Source organism: Fusarium falciforme, chromosome 8 (genome assembly GCF_026873545.1).
Source record: "Fusarium falciforme chromosome 8, complete sequence".
NCBI lineage: Eukaryota > Fungi > Ascomycota > Sordariomycetes > Hypocreales > Nectriaceae > Fusarium > Fusarium falciforme.
The window spans coordinates 1,802,730-1,824,813 of NC_070551.1; the positions used below are offsets into that span (position 1 = coordinate 1,802,730).

A 22,084-nucleotide genomic window follows, 5' to 3' on the forward strand; every position below is an offset into this window, starting at 1 on the left:
ACATGACAAACGTGCGCTAACAAGTCCTTCAAACCTTCAGAACCCTATCGGACGAGGTATCCCGACCTGCATCTGCTGCTCCTTGGTGGGATTGCTGGCCCAGAAACTCTTCATCCACTCCCAGAACTTCCTCACCATGGACTTGAAGCCCTCCCACAGCCACGAGAACAGACTATCCATCCAGCCAAGCACAACGTCCCACGGGATGAAGTAGACGGCTGCCGCTATCCCCGCCCCGACGAGCACTGCGCCCCCGGACGCTTCCATCGAGGCCTTCATGCCACCGCAGCCCAACTTGACCGATGACCCTGTCCATGATTGGTAGTGAATGTAGGCGCCCGCGGCCGTCACATTCATCGAGACTGCGAGCTTGGCTCCTCCGCCGAGGACGCCCAGGATCAACGAGATGGCCGATTTCCACTTTTGCCACCAGTTGCCCTCCATCGGTATGCTCTGGAGGCCTTCAAAGTACCTCCGCAGGGTATCCTTGTCATCGTTGTTGGCCGTGAACGAGCTGTCCGTCGGCGACCACAAGCTACTTCTCCGCGGATCGACTTTGATGGCCATGCCCGGACCGAACCAAAGCTCCTTGTCGCCCTGGCCGTCCCACTCGTCGAATCGAATACCCCGGTACGTCGACCAGCCGGTTACAAAGTTGTTGAGGTCGGCGTTTTCACCGTAACCGCAACGGTACAGTTCGAGCTTGCGAACTCGCTTCTCAATGTGCATGTTGAGGTCATCCACCAGACAGCTGACTATGATCTTGATCTTGCGGCACTTGATGATGTTTGTGATGTGCTCGATCCAGGCTTGTAGGTGGTCCAGGCAAGTGACGGTAACGGCGGATCGTTCTGGTGCGGTCAGTACCATACTATGATTCAAGCTAAAGAGAATAGCATACCCCTGGCCTTTCCAATGAGCTTACGACTTGAAGGTTGACTCTGATTGTACTTTTCAAGAAGTCCCTCGACACTCCTTGCTCGGACAACGGCGAGTATGTGTTCATCCGTCGAACCCCTTTTCCTCTCGATGCTCTTCATCATGTTTCTTATCTCAGCCCGAGAACTATCCGATCGGGCATGCCTGCTTCTGTGGGAGGAGGCTTCAGAGATGGTCATCTCGGTGCCCATAATATTTGATCCTCCATGCCTGGTCTGGCGAGAGGATGTCTCGGAGATGTCGCTCATGGCTGGTAGGATTGTGAAGCGCGTGGTACACTTCGTGGTGTAACTAGGTACCACCAAGTTGAGTACGAGACTGACCCTATTCCCGACGAGATGCGGTCTTGGGCAGAATTCAGGTAATAATAAGCTTGAGTGCCTGCCAAGAAACTGAATCAAAGAAGGCTTCTGGTATATGTGCCCAATTCAATGACTCATTAGGCACAGCGAGAGACGATATAAATCGGCAGGGAATCAATAGCCCTTGCAATCATATGCAAAGCATTAAACCGTCAAACGTTTCTAGAGAAGGTTAGCAGATGGACATTTCACAGCAATGTGGGTATACAGGCGCGTACCTCTAGAGAAATGCAATCCTTTCCTTGACAGGTTTAAAACTCCACAGGGAGCAGAAGCGACTGCTCTCGTTTCGACCTTGTGTCATGGCCTGAATTATTCGGCATTCCGGGGACTCGCTTCACCGCCAGTCAAGACAAGCGTAATTACTGTTTTACGCGGGGAATCAGAATGGCCCACGTCGACGGGATGGACCCAGCGGACTATTCCTAATACGACGGTGTTTGCATTAATCGGCGAATTGGAGTTGTTGTTGGTTGAGCTGGATTTGTGTTGGGCACCAGGTGTCGTGCAACTATTGACGGCTGCTGTCAGGGTCTATTTTTAAGACGACTTTTACCCAGCTAGTAACTAACTAACCTTGATGCACATACTATGCGAGGATAGGAGTTAGTTTAATCGAGGCTAGTAAACTCCAATCGAAGTCGGCCCTTCCCACATGGACACCAAGACCTGTCTATCTCCCTCCCAAGGCTCCCTCCCGTGAGAGACCTGAAAGTTGTCGACAAAGAGAATGTCGCCTTCCTCGAGAACAACGTGGATTTCTTCCTTGTCAATGACATCAATCAGCTTGTCGAGATATTCTCGGGGAATTGGTGTGTCATCGCCGTAGACACAGGGTAGGTCTGGCTTCCTTTAGTTTGATGAACTGAGTCAAGGGCAGAGGGACAACTTACAAGTCATGCCGTCTCGCCCAATGTAGGGCGGATCCAGGGCACCGATATCTCTAGTAATACCATGTCTTCCCACAAGTCCATTGAACCATACTGGTCTGCCACTCGAAGGCGCCCTTCGAAGACCTGCACACATAATCAGCACTCAACCTCAGCCAACAACACAAAGACAACTCACCAGGGATATGCTGCGTCAGCTCAAGACTTCCATCCTCATTCCACTTGAAATCATCCGTCAGCCTTCGAACCTGCTTCTCCACCTTGGCCCTCGTCGTCGCCTCATCGTCGCCCGGCGTGAGCTCCTGTCCAAAGCTAAACTTGCCCGCCCAGTTGAACGAGTTGACCTTGCTCTCCTTCCCAGGAGCTCTAAACACCATCTTCATTCCTAGGCCGCGCTTGTTGACCTCTTCCACCAGCTCTGGGATCTCGGCCTTGACCTTTTCGTAGACGTTGGCGCTGTGGGCTATGGGGGAGGCGCCTCCTGTAGAGTAATGTTAGTGGTGGGTTTTGAGCAAGTTGAACTTTGTAGTGACCTTTGGGCGCCTTTTTTGCGCAGTAGAAGTGGATGTTGGAAGGGAATCGTGTGTATCGTGAATACTGAGTCGTGTTAGTCGTGGAGTAACTCAACCGTAACTATCACAGACCTCATTGTGCTGGTAGAAACGGGTCAATGGAGATCCCTCATTCGCAGTCCAAATATTCTTGGCCACCTGAGTTCTCTTCCCAGCCAAACCAATCTGCTCAAATGGATGATATCCCCTCGCCTCCTCAGCAGCGCAAACAAGATCCGAAAAAGTCTTGGCCGACGCATGTCCAAAGCCACGGATCAGCACCGCGCCATGACGATCCAGAAGCTCCTGCAACCTCCCAGACTCTGCAAGCTCGCGTAGGGCATTGGCAGACTCGGCGACGGGGGGAGCATCGCCTTGGACCTGGAGGCCACATGGCAGGGCGTTGCCATGGTATATCCGGGCACCGGGAACATCGAAAGGTGTCAAGTTAACTGTCATGATGCTGAGTTTCCAGAAATGGGAATTGATCCTGATGACGTGATGCTGGGGTTTTCGAGAAAGAACCAAGCTTATGTCTATGCTTCTCCCGACGGGGGTTTCGGATAGTCGAAGCCGTGAATATCTCCCCGAGTAGAAAAAAAAAAAAAAAGGCCCTATTATGTACTAAATAAGACGCCGGAGAAAGATCTCGTCTCTCCCCGGGAATTATCACCGATACATATTTCCCCTTATAGACATGATGCCCAACGAGAGGGATTCCCCGGGTGGGATAACCGCATCACGAAATTCTTAGCGTCGAGCACGACTTTACAGCGACCAACTCTACAACCACTCTGTGACTAAGGGAAACATCACGTCTATTACGAAAAGCCCGCGCATATGTGGATTTCATCTCGTGGTTACAACTCCACTCTGATGGCTGGTATATCCGTGGGACGGTGTAGAGGCGCGTCGGGTTGGCTCCGACCCCTAGGAGCACGACATGGCAACTCCAACATTGCGTGCTTGGCACGGTCAGCATACTACGTAGTAGTCCCCTGCAGACGGCAACTATACACCCGAGAAACGGGTCACCTATGGCCGAAAGGGGGATCAAGGCCATCCTAGTTTCGTGTTTGTAGAGATCCGCAGTGGGTGGTTATAAGGTATTTAACTCGAGAGGATCTTCAGAGTATCACTTCGATGAACTGGTTCATGTTCTATTCATCTTGTTTGTGAAGAGATATTCTAGGCTTTTAGTTTCAAAATGTCTGGTAAAGATGAAGATGGCATTCAAGGCATGTTACAACATCTATGTGGTGTCACACTTCAACTAACACCATCCAGTTGCCCCAGTTGTCCGTTCATCTGGGGACGACAGCGAAAGGGAAGGGAAATCAACCACTCTAGGAATCGACGAGTCTCATGTTCTCCAAGAGCGAACCATCGGCGTCTTTGGCGCTGCCTCGCTGATTATCAACAAGATGATTGGTGCCGGGTATGTACACTTCCAGCTCAGAATATGAACCAGTGATTAATCCTTTCTAGTATCTTTTCAACCCCTAGTGGCATCTTCAAACTCTCTGGAAGTGTTGGAATGTCTCTCATGTGTTGGATCATCGGTGCAGCTGTTGCCACTTGCGGAACATTTGTTATGCTTGAGTTTGGTGGAGCTATTCCGAGATCTGGTGGTATCAAGAACTATCTTGAGAGATCATACAGTCCTCGGTTGATGCAGACGTGTATCTACGTCTTTTTCTGCGTCTTTCTGCGTAAGTTTATATTCCTACTACTTTGTATACTACACTACTAACAAGACCTAGAGGTATCCGCCAGCAACGCCATCACCTTCTCCTCATATCTCCTTGTCGCAGCCGGCGCTGAGTCAACAACATGGAAGCTCCGTGGCGTCGCCATCGCAGGAGCCTTCTTCTCATGCGGAGTTCACGCGGTTACACCTCGAATCGGAAGATGGATATCGGATCTTTTGTCTGTCGTCAAGATCTTCACCCTCTTCTTTATCGTGTGCTGCGGTTTTGCTGCATTGGGTGGTCATCTCAAGGTTGACAAGCCTCACAATTTTTCCAACGGCTTTGAGGGAACATTTAACAATGGGTACAACATTGGTACTGCTATTCTGCAAGTCATTTTTGCTTTTGGAGGTTACGACAATATCAACGCTGTGAGTGTCCACTGTGTGATTTGCTTGATCCTTTACTTACTGACGTACAACTAGGTCTTGTCAGAAGTCCGCAACCCGCAAAAGACTCTCAAGCTGGCCCTTCCACTATCAATGGGAACAGTCACTGTTCTCTACATTCTCGCCAACATTGCCTATGTACATCCGCCCTTGCTGTTCAACTACTTCAACTCTGACTGACACCCCCCAATAGTTCGCTGCCGTCTCCAAGGAAGACTTCAAAGCCGCTCAGGTCACCGTTGCCGCCAGCCTCTTTAGAAACATGTTTGGAGACACAGCCGCCGTCAAAGCCCTGCCTGCTCTAGTCGCCCTCTCAGCTCTTGGCCATCTTCTCGGAATCGCCTTTACCGTCCGTAAGTTGCCCTCACACCAATGGTTCTCTACGCCATGGCTAATTCTTGATAGCACGGATCATTCAAGAACTGGCCAAGGACGGCGTTCTCCCCTTCTCCAACTTCTTTATGGAAAACAGACCTTTCAAGACTCCCATCACAGCACTCGCCCTCCATCTCGGCGTCACCATCCTATTCGTCTGCGCTCCTCCCGCTGGCGACGCCTTCAACTTCATCGTCAGCTTGTCGTCCTACCCAGGCACAATCATGCATCTTGCAATCGTCATCGGTTTGGTCAAGCTTCGCCTCAAGAAGAGCGAAAACTTTACATCGCCCTTCCCTGCTCCTTGGCCTGTCATTGGCTTTTTCGTAGTCAGCAACATCGTGAGTCGCTTCAACTCTTCATTAGGAGCAGTGAGCTAATAGTTGCCTCCAGTTCCTCCTCGTGATGCCATTCATTCGTCCTCCTAGTGGCAAGGGCAACACTTCGTTGCCATACTGGCTGTCGCCTTTTGTCGCTGTCATGATCTTGCTGCTGGGAATCATCTACTATGTGCTCCGATTTGTTCTCTCGCCGCTTGTCTTTGGCTACAAGCATGAACAGATCCAACAAGATCTCAGCGATGGATCCAAGATTACCCGTTTCCGAAGGATCAAGACGCGATGAACAAGTTGCGTCAATGGTGCGTATTAGAACCTACTAGAGTAGATATAGAATGTAGAGTAGGGGCGAAGATGGCCTCAATGTATCTCCACATCTCATACTGTTTCATACATGAATCTTGTTCTCAGCTCAGAGCCCTCATCAACGACATCTTCTGGCTAGCCAATTCGTAGAACAGGTTAGTTTCCAAGCAACTTCATTGTGGCCTCTCCAAGATACGCCTCTTATTCCACCCACGTCCCAGGGATTCTTTCTTTAAACCTCAATGGAGCAAACTCCCTCATGTATCCAGCCTTGCGCAACTTCTTCAGTCTCTTTCGCTCGAACCGGCTCTCCATCAAGTCGCATGCATACGCAAGCCCCTCGACCATTTTCCTGCCTTCCTCATCCAAAGGTCTTGGGGGTCGGTGCCAGTTAAGCGACCATCGCTCGAGAGGTGGACGAACAACTCCGCCAGGTACCTGCAAGACTTGCTTCCAACCCTGATGTGGCTTGGGCCCATCTGGCATGTGGTAAACATCTCCCGGAGTCTTTTTGCCTGGAATGATGTACCCAAAGGAATCCAATGAGACGAGGTGAGGGAATTCTGAGAACAACTCAGGAGCATCCGTGGCAGCAAATGACATGACCCAAGTGGGAAGGTTTCTGCCCATATACTTCTTGACCTTCAACTCTCTGACATAAGCCCCTTCCCAGAGGTAAGGGTCCCAGGCTGCACCTATAGCCTGCATCTCTCTCTCGAGGTAAATATCAACATCGACGCCCGCTTGGCACAACATCTCAGCCCACTGATGACAATAGAAGAGAGTATCGTCTTCTTGCAGGCCGAAATCAACCAATCTTTGGAGAGCAGAGTCCAGTCCAAGGCGTGGCTGCCCATGAATTGGCATGCTGCAGTGGATATCTAACCCATCAGAAATTGCTTGTCGTGTAAGATCTGCTAGCCCGTCTATTGTATCCCTGTCAACCTCCTCCATAGTAACGATTGAGTGGTAGCATGCTTGCTTAAAAGAGTGGAATATGTGGTTCCAGAGATATCCGTTAAAGGACTCCCATTCTCCTGGGAAATGCTGCTTGCAAGTGTCGACGAGGAAACTCTTGTGCATCGACGACGAACAGCTGTCAAGCAGAATGCTGAACTCACCAGGCTCGAGGGTATCACCTCGCATGTCGATGTAAGCGACCATACGCGCAAAACTACCATCAGGATCTTCTTCGTCTGGGCCGGGGCCATAAAGCATGGAATAGTTGAGGGGGAGGTGCCGCCTATGCCCTTGCCATTAGCCTTGCAAGATAGCAATAGCGCTTGGTAAGATGGGTTCCTAACTGACCGTTCATGGAGTAAGCTGGGACACTGATCGATCAGGAAGTCGTGAATGCGGTTTGCCTTGTTCGAAATGGCCAACTTGGATGCCCGGTTAGCACATGTACCCTCAGATCTATGAAAGCCTTACTAACCCCCAGCAGTGTGTCAGTTTTGTTCGAGATTGAATCTACCAAAGCCAAGTTCGTAGAAGGGGTGATAGAGTATTGGTCAAAGATATGTCGCAACTTTCCAACGCTGTCCATTCTGAAAGCCCTTACAATATCCGTCAAGAACCACGAGTCGGAGGCGAAGGTGTATATATGGGGAAACTGCAGTGAAACGGATAAAGGACTAAGCGATCCACGTTGGAGTGAGAGCTTTGCGTACAGTCCCAGAAGTGGCGAACCGATGAGGAACGAGGTCTCTTCTTGAACCGTAGCGGGGGAAGACTTGGACTGCTTCACCTTTCGTACTTTTGTCCTTTCGAGACGATATAATGAGGAATATGATAAGTCCCACGTCTGAGTTTGTACGTCTTGCCTGGTTCGACTTTTTCGGTACTTCATAACCGCCGAGTTGGCACTGTTCTTCATTTTGGTTTCAACTTGTGTGGCCGTGGTAACATTCAGACTGAGTGAGTCGCATGCTGGTGGTAGTGGTCGCATATTCATAACTCTACAGACTGTAAGCTCTGGTTTCAAACAAAGATACAAGACTTACAGGATATTGGTCGTCATGTGCAAGTGGAGAGAAGTGAGAGACTGGTCCAATTCGTCGTTGCATTTCCGTATTGAACTCCTGTACTGAAGAAAACGTGCTCCCGTGGTGTTGAGAGGTATGTGCCTATTTGATTGAGAGGAAGTAATCTTGTTGATGATGTCGTATAGCCGTGAAACTTTGTCCCGGCAGTCACTCATGATGCGATGCAGTTTCTTCAGTAGCATGGTATCCCAGGGTTTGGGTGCCTGCTCACAGCAGCCGAAGGCTGCTTCAAGAGAGTAGCATATGGCTTCAATGTCGTCCATCTTGTCCGATAAGGTTGATAGCTCTTTGGCCGCTGACTTGTAGGCATCGATGCGTTCCCTGATGGCAGCAGCTGTCTGGACAAGCTGCATACCTAGAGAGACGACACCGAAAGCCAAAGAAACAGGCTCCATGGCGTATCAGATGGATTGGAAAAAGTGAGGTTGCGCTGATGGGATCATGATGGGCTCGCTGGATATAAGGCCGCGAGAGGAGAGGGGGTGTTGGCGGGGCATCTTGCAGGGCGTTTTGGACTCGCTCTGCAGATGAGGTGTGCAGACTGGGTTTCGATAGGTGCCGTCAGTGGTCAGCCCTGCAACTGATTCGATCCGACGGTTGTAATTTGCTGTGCAGGTCTAAGCCAACGGTGGCTATTCGCAGCTGAGCCTCGTTGCCTCCATCATGTTCGAAGTAGGACTTCGGCTGAACTGCGATCAATAGCAACCTCAGTCCATCTACTGTCACATGACATGTAGATGGAAAGACGGAATTTGGAAAAGATGAAGGCGATGGAGAAGAGATGAAAGTCTGGGCTCTCTGCTCAGTCACGACCAACATGGACTCCAAGGTCATTAGGTACCCAAAACGGCAGGCATGGGACCTCAGCCCTTCAGGCAGCCAACTCCACCATATCCCTCGCATCACCAATCACCAGCCAACTTCAACCACGCATCTCCTCCTTATATATCAAAATAACCATCTCTTCTATCAGCGAAGTAGCTCAGTTGACAAACTTTGACTTCTGTTAAATTCTTACCTTATCCCCCATGGCCCCCCCCTGGCTTCGCTCTTTTTTGGCCCCTGATGCCCTGCTCCAAGACACGAAGTTCAACTCCCATCCTTTCTTCTGCACAGGCAGTCACTTTTTTGCACGGTTTGGACATTAACAGCAGCTGAATACCGATCTATCCTCTGCTTCTGACTCATAATTATAGCCCTTGCCGTCTTTTGGCCTCGTAGCCCCATCATCTACATCATCAGATAATAAACTATACCCAACCTACCGAACCTTACGCCAGATACACGTATGCATTGCCCTCTCTCTCGATGTAGTCCTTCTCGATGAGACTACGCCTCTTGTTAGCACTCTCCACATATGGTCACTGTACTTGACTAACCTTTCGATCTCCTTCTTAATCGCTGCCGGCTCTACACTGCCTCTCTTCTTGGTCAAGTTGATCACTTCGGCCACCAGCTCCGCATGGCCCATAGACTTGCGGCTCTTCATAATCCTGACAATGGCTGCTTGTGTTTCAAACCGACGGTCCTGAGCGATCCTCTCGTGTGTTGCCTTGTTCTCCTCCTTTGTCTCTTTCAGTTGGATCTGGTTGATCTTAACACGGTACTTAGGGTCCGTAAATGTCTTGTTGAAGGTGAATGTGTCTGTTGGCTTGACCTCACGGCCCTTGGGATGCTTGGTGAGCACCCGTGCTTTGCCGCACGCGAGGGACTGCAATGTGCGATCGAGGTCGCCGCCTTGAAGCCCAGTGCCCGTGGCAATCTGCTCATAAGCCAAGAAGCCATCATTCGGGAGGCTATTAAACATCATGAGCACAACGGCCTGATAAGCCGAAACAAGAAGCTCTTTGGTGCCCTTAGCAAACGTAGCCTTGATCGCGCAGTGAGCCAGCGAATGCTTCCACGTCAACACCCGACCCGTATGCTTGTTTTTGTAGTACTGGTCGAACCGCTCGATCTGTGTTGCCACCTCGTCAGGGAGGTTGAGACGAGTGTCGGGGTATGTCGGCCAGGCTGCAGCTGAGAGGATCATGACCTGAAGATCCAAAGGTGACTTGCGCTCAGTGCTACCCTGGCACCACTCCTTGTACGCTTCAATCTCATCCTTGGCAATCTCCTGGTCCTTGAACATCTGCTCGAGGTTGTGAGTAAAGTTGGAGCCGCATTCGCTTCGGAGCTTTGTGAGCATGTTCCTTTCGGCATCCTGGCTTGCACTTCGCCCCATCAACAGCCTTCGGGCGAGGTCCTTCTTGTAGAATGCTTCAAAAGCGTCCTTGCCCTCGATGAAACGGAATAGTTCCAGAGCCTGATCCAACTGTCGATCAAGTTCAGCATCCTCGTCACCAGTGCTGGCCTGACCCTGCTTCTCCGCCGTCGCTCGATCCTTGGCATCAGAGAGAAGTTCTTTGGGTAATGACTTCAAACCACCTCGCATGAGCATGTCGATGTACTTGGCTGTCATCTCGCCAATCTTGGACGTTCCTGTATCCCAGCATGACGACACTTTTCGGTCATTCATGAATTTCCCGAAAGCCTCCCTCATGCCCCAGAGGAAGTCCTCATCCTTGTCGAACGCATCTCGAATCATCAGGTCAAGTGACCGTCGCAGTTCCAAGAGACGAAGAACCATCTCATCCCCGTGCTCCTTATCGCCGATGATCGCAGCTCCTGTCGCTCTGATATAGTCGCCCCACGGTGTCTTCATCTTCTTCTGGATGCCTGATAATCGAAGCAAGTCATACAATGCCTTCATAGAGTCGACCTCTCTATCGGACAGCAACTTGGCAAGATTGCCGCTGTTCAGGAGCTTGTCCGAATAATGGTCAATCAGATGCGCGTGAGCAGACTCCATCAGCTGCTTCTCCGTGGTGCTATCAAGGTTATACACGATGCAGCGGTAGTTTTCCTTGTGCAGCAGCTTCTTACAGACTCGGATGTAGTCCTTGAGGCTTGAAGTGCTCCATGCCTCACCAAACTCCTTGAAGTAGACCTCGGATTGCTGTAGGAAGATCGGCTCGAAGTGCTTGACATAGACGCCCAGAACGTGCAACATCATCATCGAGTCTTTGAGGAGAGCTGAGTCCATTTGATCGTTGTCTCTTCGATCATACTCAACCAACTCGCACATTCCCGCAATTGTCTTGCTCCCATGAGAACTCTCGTACGCAAGCGCCTGCGAAGGGAAGGCCATCCTCCGGAATTGGCTGATGGCCATGTCGTTGATGGATGAAAGATTCTCTCGTAACAGGTATGTCCGATCGAGGAAACTAAACGTCGAGCGGATCAATATCTGCAAGAGAGTTAGCTGGATAGTAGCTGCAGCTGATTTACTGCCAGGCGTACTGTTTGACCATTCCAAATCTTCCATTCTGCCAACACGCTCCTGAGAGTATCGAGGTTCGAGACACCTCCATTCCGTCCTATCCTCGGATGCACTATCCGTTGCAAGTGCGCCTCAATCCTGTCCTTGACCATCCGGTACACCTTTGCTGGGTCTCCCTTCCGGCAAACGTCCTCGACTCCTCTGTATAGCCTCTCGAGGGGAACATCGGGCGTCTTCCCGGCAAACACCGAGTCGAGGGCGTCCTTGAGCTCCTTCTCGGTGCGCACATAGTACTCGGCGACCTGCGCATCACGACTCGTCGGCGCCCGCAGGTTCTTGATGACCAGCTTCTTGGCCCCCGTGTAGGGTTTGAAGGCCGAGGGCGGCTGGGTCAGGTCGACGGTCTCGGGGAGCTTGCCCCGCGCTTTGGCGCTCGTCATGGCTTCGAAGCGCGCTCTCTTAGAGGCGGCGATGGGAGGCGGTGAGGAGGAGGAGGAGGACGAGTCGAGCCGCGGCCTGCGCCGGGAGGGAGAGTTTGATTCGACTGCCACGGGTTGCATGGAGCGATAACGACGACGGGGGAGGCCTGGAACAACTGTGATGGAGCTGTCACTCAGGCCTCGGATGCTCGGGCTGTCCGGCGCGGTTTCGGTGAATTGTGGTAGCTGGGGCTTGTGAAAGCAGGCACGGTGCAAGGGCAGTTAATGACGATCATTCGCTTTATTCTGTCGATGAAAAGTACAAGATATGACGTTGATAAATCAGGATGTTGGTCCGAATGAGAGAAGCTAGAGCTGGGCGATTGATTACCTCATGTCATTCAGCGCTGCTAGGTGTGATAAGATAGTGGATCGCCCTTGTTGGTCCTGGAGCTACAGAGCTTAACCACGCCTAACTCCGAACACGGCGCCATCACAACGGCCAAGAAACAAGTTGGTTTCAATGATACGGCCGTACGGGTATCTGATTATTTGACGGATGTACTTCACGCTGCCCAGAAAGCTATCCTCTTACGCGGGTCAAGAAGTAAATGAGACGCCAGAACATCAAGAGGGTTAGTTACCTAGCGAAAACTGCAAGAGAATGGGCGACATGGACTTGAATGGATAGGCACCCGGTTTGAGGAAAGAGTCAGACGGTCAAATAAGGTCGTTAGCTTATCCTCCTCTAAAGATTATTGATACCGTATAATAAAATTAAGAAAAGAAGCCCTAAAGCTTTGCCTTTATTATGATATATCTTTAGCTAATTAATATACTTCGCTACTCAAGCATATGCCGCCCATCCTAGACCATGTTAGCTTCACACTTCACTTATTCTACAGAAGACTTACCAGAATACAAAACTGCCAAGTTCCGCTCATCCGTCGCTTGGTTGATCAAATCGTTGACCGTGGCTGTCACGCTCAGGGTCTTGGAGAGCTTCTTCCTCACAATCTCCAAGGCACGGTCGGCCTCAGAGGGCTCGTTGATATGGCCTCCCGTCTTCTTGCCCTTCTTCGTTTCTGCTTCGCTTTGCTCATCGTCCATGACGCCGTCGTCATTGTGCCTTGCCTTCTGTAGCTTTGCGAGGCGCAGTGGCGAGATGGACCAAGTGTAGAGGGGATCGTAACGCAACACGTCGAGAATAGTCATGATGGAGTATTGCTCTTCTCGCAGGGCGTCTAGAGTAAACTCGCAGCATCTTCGGAAGACGCCTTCTGTCTTAGTGATGCCCATTCCGTCCACGATATCTCTTGTCAACCTGAAAGGGACCAGCTCTGGCACGGGCAGGATGCGACCAGCTTCGAAAGCCACACCCAGATCGATGTGGACAACCTCTCCAGTCTTGTGATCCAGGAGAATGTTGTGACCGTGTCGGTCACCAAGACCAAGGACATGACCAAGCATGGATATCGCCGCTGTGCTCCTTGTGTATGCCAGCCGCTTGACAAACCACTCATCGGGATCCATGAAGTGCTCCATAAAGAAGTACCTCATGACCGGGTGGAACTTTTCCGTAACCTTGCGATACGTATTGATACGAGTCTCGACTGTCCGGCTTTGGACTCCAAAGATTTCCTTACGGCATTGAGAGCCCTTCAGGTCTCTAGGATAGTACCTTTCGTGCGCAGGCATGAGGAATTCGTGAAGTGGTACCGTGTTGGGGACAAACTCGATCAGTCCAGAAGATGCCGTGAGCGGGAGCACCTTGTACGTCCTGATACCCAAATTGCGTTGCTGGGTTGTCCTATGAAGCTTCAGTAGAGACGACACAGCCGAAAAGACCTGTTCCATGATTGCATCTTGGCGTAGGTCGTCGTGTCCACCCTTGACAAGCTGCTTGTACCGCACACCATCACTCCCAAGTGCCGTAATGATCTTGGGTGCACTGACGCCCGAGGCAATCGTCATGGTCGGTTCCAGCTTGGAGATGATGGGCACCTTTGAGTAGTCCTTGGTTGCAGAAAGCTCAATGTGCATGGTTGGAGAAGGGATGCGGTACTTGGCCAAGCAGTTGACAAGGTTGTGGCCTGGAGTTGAATCTCTCAGTGCGATCTTGGCACCCGACTTGTACTTGTTTGGGTTGCGATCCATGGCCAGAGCATGGTAGTACTTGCTCGTCTTATCGATGGAGAGCCAGATGCTGGCCACGGATTGCGTCTCGGCGAGTCGCTTGGCCACTCGATCTGTAGCTTTGACACGCTTGACTGCAACCTCGTCCTTCTGCTGGGCCTTTGCCTTGGTTCCTGACCAAATCTGGTACATACCGTGGTAGGGATGGTCCACGCAAATCTTGTACACCAACTCCAGAAGGATCTTTTGGAAGGCAGTGTCATTATCTTGGAGTCGGGATGTCAGCTGGTTGGTGAGCCCTGCAAACTTTCTTGTTGGCACGTCATAAACAGACTTCATGACTGCTTTGTTGGTCATCTCCTCTTCTGATCGCTCGAGCCAAAGAGCTGTGAAGCGCAGTGCATCGTTATTGTGTTCGTCGGAAGCGATGAGAGACAAGAGGTAGTTCTCGAGACTCAGACGCACAAACTCGCTACGAGTGTGCTCAACTCGTCGCAGCTCTTGCTCATCAAGGTCTAGCCACTGCTTTTCCTTGTTCAGCACATGCGAGTATCGGTTCTTCAATTGAGAGTCCCTCGTGGTGGAGATCAGCAACTTGAGTTCCGACACTTCATCGCTCTTGGCCTTCTTCAGCCCCTGAAGTCTTGTTAGGTCTTCTAGCCCGTCAGGATCCTGGAGCTGCTGATCACAGAACATGGCAAACTGGTGGTAAACCATGCCAGCCTCCCGTCCTTGACCTTTGCCCTTAAGTTCCTTCAAGGCCGGCTCTAGGTACTTCTTTTGAATGTCGTGCGGCTTCTCGAGGCGAGCAACAGAGACCTGGAAACCAATTTTTGAAAGCAAGTCAGAGCGACTGACCGGGATAGTCTGCTTCTGGAGAGAAGAGTCCCTTTCAATGCTCTGAAGCATGCGAATAGATGTGCTCATCTCCCCATAGTCCCAGAGAGAGTTGGCGGCTTCAATGTTGATTGCGGCATCCACATGGAGATCCAGTGAAGCACAAGGTGCAATGAGGTTGGTGAGGCTGGTAGATAAGTTCAAGTTCTCCTGAGTCGCCTGGTGATACCGATAGACGCCAGATGCCGTAATCATCGATTCCACCTCCATTTGTCTTGCTGCAGCCGCAGAAAGCTTCAGGTTGCTTCGAAGGGCGTGCTGCTGGCTGACCATGCTCATGGTAGTTCCACGACAAGACAGGATCTGACTAACACTGTCGTAACTAGGAAGAGTTAGCATTTTCGTCTGCAAACTTGTCGGGTTACTTACAGTCCGCTTCGCATCCAGTTACTTCGGCTCTTGAATTTGCTGAGAATGCTCTCCATTTCCGCGGTGTCAGAGACGCCGAGGACGTCATCTAGCTCGGTCAGGGAGGCTAGTGCTCCCAGTCGTTTCCTCAAGGCTGTCGCATTGAGACCATGTGCTGTCAAGCTGCTCATGGTGCGGGTAAAGCCATCATGTACGGCCGTTCGAACAACTCCAATGTCTGTCGCCTGATGAATGCTCTGGTAGGCTTTGTAAACAGTGACTGCATGATGATTGCTCATCGGGGCAGGCAGATTCCAGATTTCTAACTTTCTTGCTGTGCTAAAGGTACTCTCAAGAGAAGCCGGCGATGATTCCAGGTTCTGCTGTACTTGAAGTAGAGAGTTTGAGAGCCCAGACAAGCCAAGCGTGCTCAGGGCCTTAACCAAAGCTTGTCCATCGGACTGCGCAATAGGATTACCGAGACGAATGTTGCTGTCATATTGAGCACCTCTGAATGCTAGACTCTTGGGCCCATCGTTTTCATACTCAACGCGAGCGAGAACCTTTGAGAGGCTGGCCTCCTCTGGCAGTCCATAGTAAGCATCGGGGTCATCAATGTTTTCAAAGATTGTGAGTAGAGTCTCGCTCATGTCAGTTTCCTTCGCTGCCGCTGCCGAAGACCGACGAGAGGACCGCGTAGTTTCGGATGAAACGAGTTCAGCAAAGAGCAAGGCTGTCTTGTGCATTCCACATCGCGATGCCGACGCAGAGGCCAGGGCATAGTCGATGTTGAGCCAATGTGATCGATCAGCGATTGATGATTCTCTTGGATACTCCTGGGTCCTGAGGTACAGGAGGGTGTTGATGAGCAACTTCAAGTTGTCCTTGGCTGCAGGCGCTGTGCATTGAAGCCACTCCTTGATAGAAGAAGATAGCTGACGCTTGAGAGATGTCTGCTGGTTGATCCGGGAGGAGAGGACAAGATGAACAACAAACGGGAATGCACTCTCAGCGAAGTGCTCAACTTTGGCAAGAATAGGGGGCAGAATCTTGAGCATGATGGATTCCTCAACACACTTGGCCATATAGGCGCTCAGGTTCGGCAGCCAGTTCTTTGACGTGATGTCTTCCGCCCATACAGCCTGCTCATCTATCGACGATGTAGGAGTTCCAGCTCTTTTATCAGACGGGGGAGACCGGTATGGACCCAACTGGGATGTCTGTAGAAGGGACTCTGAGAGGCCTTGTTGACAAGCCACAATCAGTGTATCGTCACCATTCATGATAGAATCGGAGACGGCGGTTCGTAGCGCTGCTTCAGCCAACCCTGCTGTCACAGAGTCGGTGCTTGAAGTCAAATCCTGCAGAAGACGAAGGATCCCAATTTCTGAGCCATTAGAATCCGGTGCAATCTTTTGGTAACGAGCAAGATGTGACTCGCGAAGGATGTCTGTAGGAATCCCGCCTGATGCCGAGAAGGATCGGCCAACTACTCGCCCTGCCCATGCCAGATACTCATCGCTCAGGTTTTGCGTATCGCAGCTCTTCCACACAGCCGCGGCATGCTTGAGCGCATCCTGGTCGGATTCAATGATGTCGTCCCTGCTCGATAGGGGGATACTGAAGTCACCGCAGAGAAGGCCAAGAGCGAGCTGACGCGAAGTGTCATTAAGAAGTTGGTATTCCGAGCCACCATCATCCAAGATGTCCAGCAGCAGCTTGCTCTCTGCAGTGCCTCGCTCGGCGTTGCCCGAAGACCGGATATGGGCGGCAGATTGTGTGATTGACTTGAAAGCCTCGCGCTGTTCGAGATTCTTAAACATCGGAGAGTCGTATTCTTCCAGGTACTTGCTGAACCACCCATGGAACTTCTCAGCCTTGCTCATGGTGGCTTTGAATTGACTCTCCTGTGTCGTGCTGGACTGGCTTGATTCCAAAAAGACGCGAAGGGAAGCCAGGGTTGATAATGCATAGCCAGCAAGGAACGAGGGGTTTGTGCTGAGATGCTTTGCGCCTTCGGCAAGGAGATACTGGCTGATCCCCAAGGCATCATCCGCACATTCTGAATCCACTATAAACTCACGGGTCGCGTTTAGCAACATCTCCAAAGGATACGATTCCAGAGCAACCGGGCCAGCTAGGCAGATCAACATCCTGACTTTGCGGAGGACAGAACAGGCATGAAGGGGCCCCAGAGCAGGATGCACGGTGTTGAGGAGCGTGCGAGCGATGAAAACAACCACAGGGGGCGACCAAAGATCATGGAACTGGAACTCGCTGCTCTGGCAGAGCCTGTGAAGCTCGTTGATGAGATACTTTGCCTTGAACATTGGTTGTTGGTTGGCTGGCAACTCGGCAGGAGAGTGAGAAATGGCCTTGATAGCACTCATGATTTCTCCAGCATAGTCAAGTTTGAATCTCGCAAAGACCTTCTCCATAGAATTTTCTTGGTCAATGAGATCAAAGAAGAGGGCCCCAACTCCGAGGAAGTCGAGGTACATCGCTTCAAGATATAATTGGCGGCCAAGGACCTTCTTGATATGAGCCTCGCCCCTCTCCTTGTCATCGCCTCCATTTGAGTCGCCGAAAATCATGCTGTAGGCCATAGCAGTCGCAAAGTTTTCACGGATAAGGTCGCTTTCGGAGGTTCCCAGTAAGCGAGCAACTTCTGCAGACGCCTCGTCTTGCCCACGCATGACGGTCAACCCAATAGCCTCAGCTTGGGCGGATTTGAGAAGGTCACCCAATGTTGAGAACCCGAATATGGAGAATGGAATGTCCTCGATAGGATCACACTCTAGCCAAGTATACAGCAACTGACGAGAGAACAGCCGGAACAAGACCTTGGGAGATTCCAGTTGCAGGGTTCGAGACACGTTAAGCAAGCAACGAGTTGCATACTCTGTAGAGGCTGGTATCTTCCCCGGGGTTTCAAATATATGGTAGGTACATCTCCGAAGCAAAGTGGACCATCGACAGGCGAGGTTTGACAACACCAACAGTCGAAAGGCAATGCCCGTAGTGTCGGCAGGGTCGGTAGGCAGGTTGTCCAAAACGTCCACGAATATTTCATCGTGGAGTTTGAGAATGAAGAGATCGAAAACGTCAGCAATCTTTTCGGAAATAGCATACTTGACAGACATGGGGCCGTTCTTGAGGATGTAGAGAAGACAGGTTCGGGAGGAGTCCAGACCTTGATCCTTGCCATAGTCCGAGTTGGCCCGCAGAATGGTGAATAGCAATCGAACCATCGATATCTGGGTTCTGGCCGAGAGCATGTTTGATGGAAGGCACACTTTGACGAAGTGATAGTAAAGGTCGCCAACTCTGTCCGAGAGCTGACGTGTGTCGTTCAGCCAGATAGAATGAAGACCATCAATAACCCCGATGCAAGTACTCAGGGCAACCTCGGCATACTGGTAGTCCCTCTCACTGACACATTCTCCCAGTCTTTCAATCACAGCCAGGGCATTGTCTGGGGTAATGATGAGATCAGAGTTGAAAATCTCGAACAACAAGTTTTGACACAGCAGGAGTTCATCATCGGGCATGTTGATCAGGTGCTCGACGAAGGCATCAGGGACGAGGCCGATCTGACCAATATCGTCGTTGAGAATAGACAGAAACTGGAGCCGAGCTTTGGTCTCTGTGTAAAATGCCCGAGCATCCATCCGTAGTTGGATATTGAACCGTGGAATCGCTGCTGGTGTCAAAATAGAGCTCGCTCTACTACTCTGCGACTCAAACTCTTCGTCAATATCCATCAAATCGACGTCGTTCCCGGAACTTTGCTGGCTCTTTCGGTCCTCGATCACGGACCAAACCTTTGCTAACAGACGCAAGAGACCAGCGTTGTTCCCCTGCATCTGGTTGAGATTCGCTGTGGTCAGATCGGGCATCATGGGCCTCACTGCGCGCAGGACAGAATCGGCGAACGCCATGGGTTCAACAGATGTCAGAGCAGCATCCAGTCCTTTCTCTAGAATCTCCATCAGAGTAGACTCCACAGATGAGGACTGGGTTGAGTTGAGGTCGCTGATCTGCGAAAGCAACAGGGTGCCCGTCAAGCAGGCCGAGAGGAGGCTCTGAAAGCGATCGATCGAAATCTGCACACCACCTTCATTCATTCTCTTGGTCCAGGCTGTGCAAAGTTCGGCTAGTTCGCCGAGCTTGGGATAGAAAAGCTCAAGTGTTAGCTTCCTAGAAGCGTAACGAGTGTTGGCATCGGCCAGTGGTGGAGGGTTCGTTGACTGAAAATAGGTACAGCAACCAGCAGTCTTGGACTTTTCTGATGTGTCCTTAAGAAGGAGTATGTATCGACTGAATGATTCAATCTCGCCCAACGAGTTCCATGTTTCACTCAGAGGGCCTCCTGAGGTGACCGTTTGAGTAACCAGCTTCAACTCTGAAGTCCCGCAGCAAGCCCGGACCAGGTTCACAAGCTCTATAGGCTGGACGTGTAGAGAGTGATAGGAAGCGAAAGTGGATTCGTCTGTTGCCCTGTCAGGAAGTCTGCCTTATATGAGATGAGGTTGAGGGACTTACTTGGGTTCCATCGGAGAAATATCCAACGGATCATGTGATGGCAAGTGCTTTGGCTGGCACTTGGGATCCTAGCATTCCGAAGATGAAGTACATGAAACATCAGGCTGATAGACGCATCACACAAAACGCTGGGGCCGCTGACGCCGGCAGTTGTGACAATGCTGTTGACATCCTCAGACACGGTGTGATATGGCAAGACATCTGCCTCGAGAATGGCATGCAGCAGAACACAGGCCGCCCGACTTGTGCCTGGTAGACTGATAGACCTTGTAGCTAAATGCCATAGCTGTCGCCAAATGTCTGTTTGGTCGTGGCAGTCCTCGCAATAGGATATACAACTGAAACAATAAGTCGTCTATCGGTCTGTGCCGGGAGTTGTGCTTACCTGGCTGAGGCGACGAGGGCCCAAGATGCTGTTACGGGGTTTTTGTCACTCGCCAAAGCTACCAAGTCCGGTAACAAGTCGAGCAACTCGTCACGGCTTAGCGAGTTACTTGCAAGAAGAAACGGGACCAGTTGTAGGGCTGTTCGTCGAACCGCTACATCGGTGAGCTTCAACTTGAGTCTGATACGACTCATGTCGAGGCGGATACGGCGCCTCTTCCGCCGCTGCTCGTCATGTTCCGGGGCTGCTTCTTGATGTTTCTCGTTGGAAAGTAGCATGATACGTTCAAGGAATGCCAGATTCTGCACAACCGCCCAGTGGCCTTCTCCATACACATTGTGAGAGCGCAGTCCAAAAACATCCAGTTGAAGGCCATATTTCGAAAGAGAGGATGTAGAGAAGGTAATGTCGTTCAGCTGTAACCGAAAGGCTTCACTGCGCTTGGAGTACTCACTCCAAAGGTTCTCGACTAGGTCTTCGACATCCAGGCGGATGCCTTCATCTGATGAGTTGATGACGAGATGCTCGATGTGCAGGTGCGTGAGAAAGATACTCCTAGAGATCTCGATTCTCAACGCCCTGATGACTTCGTCTTGCGAAACTTTTTCAGATCGCCACCAGTAGCTCATCAACGGCAGGAGGTTTTGCACCATTGAGCACGAATGTGCTAGGTCGTCGGCATGGGTTTCTGAGAAAAGCACATTGATGATGGCAAATGCCAGGGTCTGCAATGAGCCAAGACTGAGCTGCTTCAAGCTCAAGACTCTCAGCACCACCTCAGTGATCTCCGTGTATCGTCGCAGCAACGGCGCATTGCCGGCGGTGACCAGATGATACAGCCCTTCCAGTACATCTTTCAAAGGACCGCCTTCTCCGGGAGCGACCCTTCTTTGACTCTGAGTCGATGGAGTCGAACGTCCAGTAGACCGGCCGTATCCCGATCCTGGAGCTGGGGATCCCCGGGCCAACGTCAGAGCGGTAGCTTCTTCTCCATCTGGGAGCATGAACTGAGCAACGTCGAGGAGAAAGTCAACGCACTCTTCCCATTTCTCGCCATCTCTCCGAGCGAGCATCTCTACATGGGCTGGTCGTGAGAGCACCTCGGTCAACGCTTTGATGTAGTCCTGAAGTAACGGAGGTACGAAGTCATCTTTCTGCCCTAGAGTTTGGGTGATGTGATCCACGACTGCAAGTAATGTCTTTCGTCCGAGCTTAGACACGCCGCGTCCTGCTGCCATCCGCACAGCGGCGGCACATTTCGAGAGACGGGATGCAGCAGCATTCGACGTGGCTTGTGACTTTGATTTATTGCGTAGATTGGGCTTCTCGCGCATCACAAAGCTGAAGATGGATTCGAAGATCTCATGGTAGCCTTTGTCGCCAAGGTCGGAACTCACAAGCTGTTAGCAGACAAAGTGTGGGTGAGTGTGGTGGTGTCGCTCACAGATTCGCAGATCGATTCCGCGGGTTGAGAAGACTAGCCAGCTCTGAAACACTCGTCAGTCCATGAAATGGTGAATCAAGGACGTTTCCTACCATCGACAGCCTTTTCTCGTTCTTTGAGCGAGGCTGATTTCACGTCCCCTAATAGCCCGTCAGCAACAAATAACACAAGAAGAGCTCGATGTTAGATACGCACGCGCCAAGTTCATAACAGATTTAGAGGATAACATGGCGACGAAACGCAAGATGTACGTATCACAAAACGGTTTGGGAGGGCGAAGAAGAAAAGAAGAGAATGAGAATATCTAGGCGGCATCATCAAATGCAACAAATATGCAATGATGCTCCTTCTGCTTGTGCTCGCTCTTTGGTTAGGCACTTCAACCTGGAAGGCCCAGCTTTGTTGTAGTGGGTAGGTACCTACCTACCTGCGCGAGTGAAGGGGGTCGAGGACAGTGTGGCACATGACATACCTCACACTGTCGGAACGCGTTCTGCCAGTCGCTTTAGGATAAAATCAACATAAAGATCATATAATAATAAATTTCAATTAGAATAATATTGGAATATAATAATAGGCCCTCATTAGAGCTATAATATCATTGCAATAGACTTAGGTATATATGCAGCAGATATTATCTGA

The 22,084-nt window shown here is 51.0% G+C and overlaps 5 protein-coding genes and 1 pseudogene across 6 annotated transcripts, besides 1 other annotated feature; 1 reads left to right on the forward strand and 5 right to left on the reverse strand.

The window, feature by feature from the left end:
* Window positions 1-36: 36 nt before the first annotated feature.
* On the reverse strand, window positions 37-1,187 carry NCS54_01038700 (Hypothetical protein; the record flags this gene model as incomplete). Its single annotated transcript, XM_053155696.1, has 2 exons — window positions 37-851; window positions 902-1,187. 2 exons carry the CDS (start codon window positions 1,185-1,187, stop codon window positions 37-39), a joined length of 1,101 nt encoding a protein of 366 aa, XP_053011671.1.
* A 735-nt stretch (window positions 1,188-1,922) lies between these two features.
* NCS54_01038800 (TauD domain-containing protein) lies at window positions 1,923-3,201 on the reverse strand (the record flags this gene model as incomplete). Its single annotated transcript, XM_053155697.1, has 5 exons — window positions 1,923-2,143; window positions 2,195-2,317; window positions 2,370-2,672; window positions 2,725-2,788; window positions 2,836-3,201. 5 exons carry the CDS (start codon window positions 3,199-3,201, stop codon window positions 1,923-1,925), a joined length of 1,077 nt encoding a protein of 358 aa, XP_053011672.1.
* Window positions 3,202-4,031: 830 nt separating this feature from the next.
* NCS54_01038900 lies at window positions 4,032-5,881 on the forward strand (annotated as a pseudogene). Its single transcript has 7 exons — window positions 4,032-4,180; window positions 4,231-4,454; window positions 4,506-4,864; window positions 4,919-5,020; window positions 5,076-5,235; window positions 5,288-5,598; window positions 5,651-5,881.
* Window positions 4,032-5,881: a sequence feature.
* Window positions 5,882-6,102: 221 nt separating this feature from the next.
* On the reverse strand, window positions 6,103-8,341 carry NCS54_01039000 (Helo-like-N domain-containing protein; the record flags this gene model as incomplete). Its single annotated transcript, XM_053155698.1, has 4 exons — window positions 6,103-7,144; window positions 7,210-7,283; window positions 7,337-7,859; window positions 7,905-8,341. The coding sequence occupies 4 exons, from the start codon at window positions 8,339-8,341 to the stop codon at window positions 6,103-6,105; spliced, it is 2,076 nt and encodes a 691-aa protein (XP_053011673.1).
* Window positions 8,342-9,217: 876 nt separating this feature from the next.
* On the reverse strand, window positions 9,218-11,828 carry NCS54_01039100 (CULLIN-2 domain-containing protein; the record flags this gene model as incomplete). Its single annotated transcript, XM_053155699.1, has 3 exons — window positions 9,218-9,275; window positions 9,326-11,235; window positions 11,289-11,828. The coding sequence occupies 3 exons, from the start codon at window positions 11,826-11,828 to the stop codon at window positions 9,218-9,220; spliced, it is 2,508 nt and encodes an 835-aa protein (XP_053011674.1).
* A 706-nt stretch (window positions 11,829-12,534) lies between these two features.
* Window positions 12,535-21,671, reverse strand: NCS54_01039200 (Serine/threonine-protein kinase Tel1; the record flags this gene model as incomplete). Its single annotated transcript, XM_053155700.1, has 8 exons — window positions 12,535-12,554; window positions 12,602-15,042; window positions 15,090-19,560; window positions 19,614-19,951; window positions 19,999-21,390; window positions 21,443-21,485; window positions 21,535-21,582; window positions 21,638-21,671. The coding sequence occupies 8 exons, from the start codon at window positions 21,669-21,671 to the stop codon at window positions 12,535-12,537; spliced, it is 8,787 nt and encodes a 2,928-aa protein (XP_053011675.1).
* Between the last annotated feature and the right edge of the window lie 413 nt (window positions 21,672-22,084).